Below are 5,331 nucleotides of genomic sequence, written 5' to 3'. Positions count from 1 at the left end.
ATACACACAAACAACAACAACAACCGCCATTCGCCACTAAGTGGCAGTGACGTCACCACGACACTTGTGCCAGGCCATGTGCACCTTGAGGCCTCACACACGCACACACACACATGCACACACACACACACGTGCACACACGCAGGAACTCTCACCGATCGTCACCGTACCTGCCAAACATCGCTTGCCTCTCCTCTCCCGGTGACCCGGCCACACCACCGCCACCACCACCACCGACAGTCGTGTCAAAGACTCCTCCACCACCTCCCATGCGCAGTGCGGCAGCAGCAGAAGAACCAGAAGCAGCAGCAGCGTGCTGGCGCATGTTGGGCACGGTGGCGGTGCGTGCCGGAGCGCACCGCCCGACCCCCGGCACGCCGGCGTGCCCGGGGGGTAGAGCCAGGCCCTGCTGAGTCACGAGGGCGAAGAGGTTCCCCGATGATGAGGGCTTCTGGGGGAACTCAAAGGGAGAGCCGGCCTGGGGGCGGGAGATGGGGGAGGGGGGGAGATGGGGGGGTGGGGGAGAGATGGGGGGGTGAGAGAGTATGAACAGTGTTGACCGTCACCAGGTGCAAGGTGCCCCACAGACCTGCTGAGTGACTCTGTGTTCACAAGCCACGTGGCCATCACCAGATGACAGCAGCTCCCCCACAACCTCGCCACCATGGCCGCCGTCGCGTGTGGAACCACGCCGCCCACCCTCACCTTGGTCGGAGAGCCGATGATGGTGGGTAGCGGAGACTTGGATATCGGCACGAAGGCTCCCACCTTGAGCGGCGAGGTCATGCGGTTACCACCACCGCCACCACCACCGCCACCACCACCGCCACCACCGCCACCACCGCCACCACCAGGCGGGTGTGGAGAGGAGAATGTGGCGGTGGTGGCGGCCGTCGATTTTCCCGCTGCTGCTGCTGCTGCTGCTGCTGTCGTAGCCGTGAAGAATCCCAAGGTGGTGTCGGTCGTGGGCTCGGAGCGGTGCTTGCGGAGTGAGTGGCGGGCTCCCTCCTGCTGCTGCTGCTGGTGGTGGTGCTGGTGGTGGTGGCTCCAGCAGCCGTCGGCAAGTTCTGGAGCGCTGTGCAACTTTGCACCCAGAGTGGGGGGCACGGGGGAGCCTAGGGAGAGGGGGGGACAGTGGAAGGGTGAGTGGGTGGGTGGGTGAGTGGGTGGGTGAGTGGGGGGGTGAGTGGGTGGGTGGGTGGGTGAGTGGGTGGGTGAGCGGGTCGGTGAGTGGGTGGGTAGGTGGGTGAGTGGGTCGGTGAGTGGGTGGGTGGGTGGGTGGGTGGGTGAGTGGGTGGGTGAGTGGGTGAGTGGGTGGGTGAGTGGGTGGGTAATGGAGTGAGAGGTGCGTGGGTGAGTGGGTAAGTGGGTGGGTGATGAGTGGGTGGTGAGTCAGTGATTGTGTTTAGTGGGTGGGTGGTGAGTGAGTGGGTGAGTGAGTGAGTGGGTGAGTGAGTGAGTGGGTAAGGGAGTAAGAGGTGAGTGGGTAAGTGGGTGAGTGACAAGTGAGTGGTGAGTCAGTGAGTATGTGTAGTAGATGGGTGGGTGGTGAGTGGGTGGGTGAGTGAGTGGGTGGGTGAGTGAGTGGGTTAGTGAGTGGTTAAGTGGGTGAGTAACGAGTGGGTGGTGAGTGAGTGGGTGGGTTAGTGGGTGAGTGAGTGGGTGGTGAGTGAGTGGTGAGTGAGTGGTGAGTGAGTGGTGAGTGAGTGGTGAGTTGGGTACCGGATGAGTGCCGGGTCCTTGTCTCCATTGCCATGGGAACTCCTCGCTGATCAGCAGCCCCCAGCCCAACTGGGGGGGGGGGGGGGGTGACAGGCTGAGTGAGTGAGTGGCCGAGTGAGTGACAGGCTGAGTGAGTGACAGGCTGAGTGAGTGACAGGCTGAGTGAGCGAGTGAGTGAGTGGCTGAGTGAGTGAGTGAGTAGTTGAGTGTCTGAGTGAGTGGCTGAGTGAGTGAGTGAGTGGCTGAGTGAGTGAGTGGCTGAGTGAGTGAGTGGCTGAGTGAGTGAGTGGCTGAGTGAGTGTCTGAGTGAGTGTCTGAGTGAGTGGCCAAGTGACTGATTGGCTGAGTGGCTGAGTGAGTGGCTGAGTGAGTGGCTGAGTGAGTGAGTGTCTGAGTGAGTGGCTGAGTGAGTGAGTGTCTGACTGAGTGGCTGACTGAGTGAGCGAGTGGCTGAGTATCTGACTGAGTGACTGAGTGAGTGACTGGGTGAGTGTCTGAGTGAGTGCGTGGCTGAGTGAGTGACAGGCCGGGTGAGTGACAGGCTGAGTGAGTGACAAGCTGAGTGAGTGACTGAGTGACAGGCCGAGTGAGTGACCAGGGTGAGTGGTGAGCACTCACCAAGCGGTGAGGGTGAGTGGGGTCTGAAGGAGCCCCCCCCCACAGAGAGACGCCGTGAGGTGCCACCACCACCACCACCGCCACCACCACCACCACCGCCACCACCACCCACGTGGGAGGTCGTGGGGGAGCCCCCCCCGGTGGGGGGCCAGCCCCCCCCCACGGGGGGGGAGCCCCCTCCCCCGGGCCTCGCGAAGCCGTGCGGTGACGTGCTGCTGCGACGCACCACGGCGCTGTCACAACCACCACGACAACAACGACGTCATCAGCAGTGTCACAACCACGACGACAACAATGACGTCATCGTCATCACAACAACGTCATCAGCAGTGTCACAACCACGACGACAACAATGACGTCATCGTCATCACAACATCGTCATCAGCATCACAACATCATCGGCAGTGTCACAACCACGACGACAACGACGACGACGTCATCAGCAGTGTCACAACATCGTCATCAAGGGAGGGAGGGGAGGGAGATGGGGAGGGAGGAGAGGGAGGGGAGGGAGGGGAGAGAGGGGAGGGAAGGGAGGGGAGGGGAGGAAAGGGAGAGGAAGGGGAGGGGAGGGAGGGGAGGAGGGAGGGGAGGGAGGGAGGGAGGGAGGAGAGAGAGGGGAGGGGAGAGAGGGAGGGGGAGAGAGGGAGGGAGGGGAGGGGGGGAGGGGAGGGGGGGGAGGGGAGAGAGGGAGGGAAGGGAGGGAGGAGAGGGAGGGGCAGGAGAGGGGGAGGGTAGGGATGGAAGGAGGAAGGGAGGGAGAGGAAGGGGAGGGATGTGAGGGAGGGAGGGGAGGAGGGAGGGGAGGGGGTTTGCTGAGTCACCGTGGTGAGGAGGAGGAGTAGGTGGGTGAGGTGGGTGAGTGAGTGGTGGCCGTCTGCTGCTGCTGCTGCTGGATCCGCTGGTAGTTGAGCCTCTGAGTCGGTACCGGGATGGGCAGAGCCTCGCTCCGCGGTGAGACGCTCAGCTGACTAGGCCTGCACACAGACAAAGATCCCCCAGGTAGCCTCTAGCAGGGCTGTAGGGGCAAGGGCTGCTAGCAGCGAGTAGCACCACCTATGATGTACACACACAGACAAAGCTCCCCCAGGTAGCCTCTAGAAGGGCTGTAGGGGCAAGGGCTGCTAGCAGCGAGTAGCACCACCTATGGAAGCTGCCGGCAAACTGTGGCACACACAGAGGAGGTGGGGTGGCCTGATACACACACTCACCACACAACAACAACAACAACCGCCATTCGCCACGAAGTGGCGGTGACGTCACCACGACGCTCGTGCCAGGCCAAGTGCACCTTGAGGCTATCACGTGAAGTGTCGAACGCCCGCTGGCAGGAGGTCACGGGGCAGACCCAGCAGGTGCCACGGGTCGACTGACCGAGATGACCGAGATGACTGGCTGATGCACCACCTGTGCCCCCTACTGTGCCAACTTGCTGTGCTTTAGCCGCCCGGCGCTCCGCTCGTTGTTGTGAGCGTCGCTCTTCCGCCCTCCGTTGTTGTTGGAGGGCGACTGCCTCCAACTGCCCAGTAGCGTCCTTCACGAGCCTCCTCCAGAGGCCGATCTTGACACCGCTGGTACCAGTCATCGGCAAGTCCACTCAGCTCCACGTCCTCCTGTACCACATCACTCCATCTCTTCTCTAGCCCGTGCCGCAACCGTTTAAACCCCTCTATCCAGCCGAACAAAAGTTGTTAAGGTATGCGGTGGCTGGCCATGCGGGCTACATGACCCAGCCAACGCAGCTTTGCCTGCTGGAGGAGGTCACCGATGGGAATTTGTCCAGATCTTTCAAGGATTTGTGAGCTCCTCACACAATCCAGCCTGGTTAAACCCCAGGATGGATCGTAGGCAGGCCAGCCTAAATGTTTCTAACCAGCGAAGATGCTCCATTAGGGGGTGTCCACGTTTCGCAAGCGTAGAGAAGGGAGGGAATGACTGTGGCCGAGAAGACCCAAAGCTTCGTGCGGAGCGACAGACCAGGTAGCTTCCACACGGCGTTACGCAGCCGATGAAAAGATATTGCCGCTCGACTGATTCGGAGTGAGACCTCTGCTGTCAAACTGGAGCCGGTCATGAGCACACTGCCCAGGTATGGGAAACTCTCCACTCTCTCCACTACTGCCCCATCACCGATTGGGAGTTGTGGGGGCGGAGTGTCTGATGGTACAAAATACCCAGGCAGGTGCTTAGTTTTGGTGGGGCTGATGGTAAGGCCCCCACCTCTTAGTGGCACGCTCCAGTCTCAGCAGCAGCGTCTCCAACTCCTCCTCTCAGTGAGCAGCAATTACCAGATCATCGGCATACATAACGTGGTTGAGCAATAGGGAGCATCGATCAGCCTCCCATTGTATCTGTACCAGATGGAAATTCCTCCGGTACAGCTATTGAAGGCTTCACGAACTACGTGGTTGAAAAAGATGTCACAAAATGTGGGAGCCAGAGGACATCCCTGTCGCACCCCAAGGTGTACAGGGAATGGCTCAGACTCCCGGCCACGTAGTTTTACCAGGGCCCGCTCACCATCATGAAGGTCCTTAATGAGCGTGAGCAGAGGGTCAGGGACTCCGAAAGCACGAAGAACAACCCAGAGCCCAGGCCTACTGATAGTATCATAGGCCTTGACCAGGTCAGAGATGTCAGTCTTGTTGGAATTCCCTACACCTCTGCTGTAGCAGATGGAGATAAAATATGGCATCTGTGCAGGGCCACCCTTTCCTGAAACCGCATTTGGGCTCCGCAAGCCTCTCCTCAGCGTGCCTAGCAAGGTGATATTGAATAATCCTTGCCAGGACCTTTCCCGGCACACTGAGGAGTGAGATGCCCCTGTAGTTGTTACAGTCTGTGCGGTCCCCCTTCTTAAAGAGGGGGACCACCAGGGCATCCTTCCAATCCTGCGGAACCCGTCCAGTGGTCCAGACTGTTGTTATGATGTCATGTAGGGCAGTCTGTGCACAAACGCCACCCTCCCTCAGCATTTCGCTTGGGAGATCA

The 5,331-nt window shown here is 60.3% G+C and overlaps 1 protein-coding gene across 1 annotated transcript; it reads right to left on the bottom strand.

Moving 5' to 3' along the window:
• Positions 1-170: 170 nt before the first annotated feature.
• Positions 171-3,530, bottom strand: LOC133362809 (POU domain, class 4, transcription factor 1-like; the record flags this gene model as incomplete). Its single annotated transcript, XM_061581748.1, has 5 exons — positions 3,165-3,530; positions 2,341-2,573; positions 1,723-1,791; positions 706-1,115; positions 171-478 (listed from the first exon to the last, which is right to left on the bottom strand). Coding segments are annotated over exons 3-5 (752 nt in total), but the record flags the coding sequence as incomplete, so codon positions are not given.
• Positions 3,531-5,331: the final 1,801 nt, after the last annotated feature.

This window comes from Lethenteron reissneri, unplaced genomic scaffold (genome assembly GCF_015708825.2).
Source record: "Lethenteron reissneri isolate LAM-NWPU_2019-01 unplaced genomic scaffold, ASM1570882v1 scaffold_163, whole genome shotgun sequence".
NCBI lineage: Eukaryota > Metazoa > Chordata > Hyperoartia > Petromyzontiformes > Petromyzontidae > Lethenteron > Lethenteron reissneri.
The sequence above is the reverse complement of the archived record's forward strand: the minus strand, read 5'-3'. Positions and strand labels throughout refer to the sequence as shown.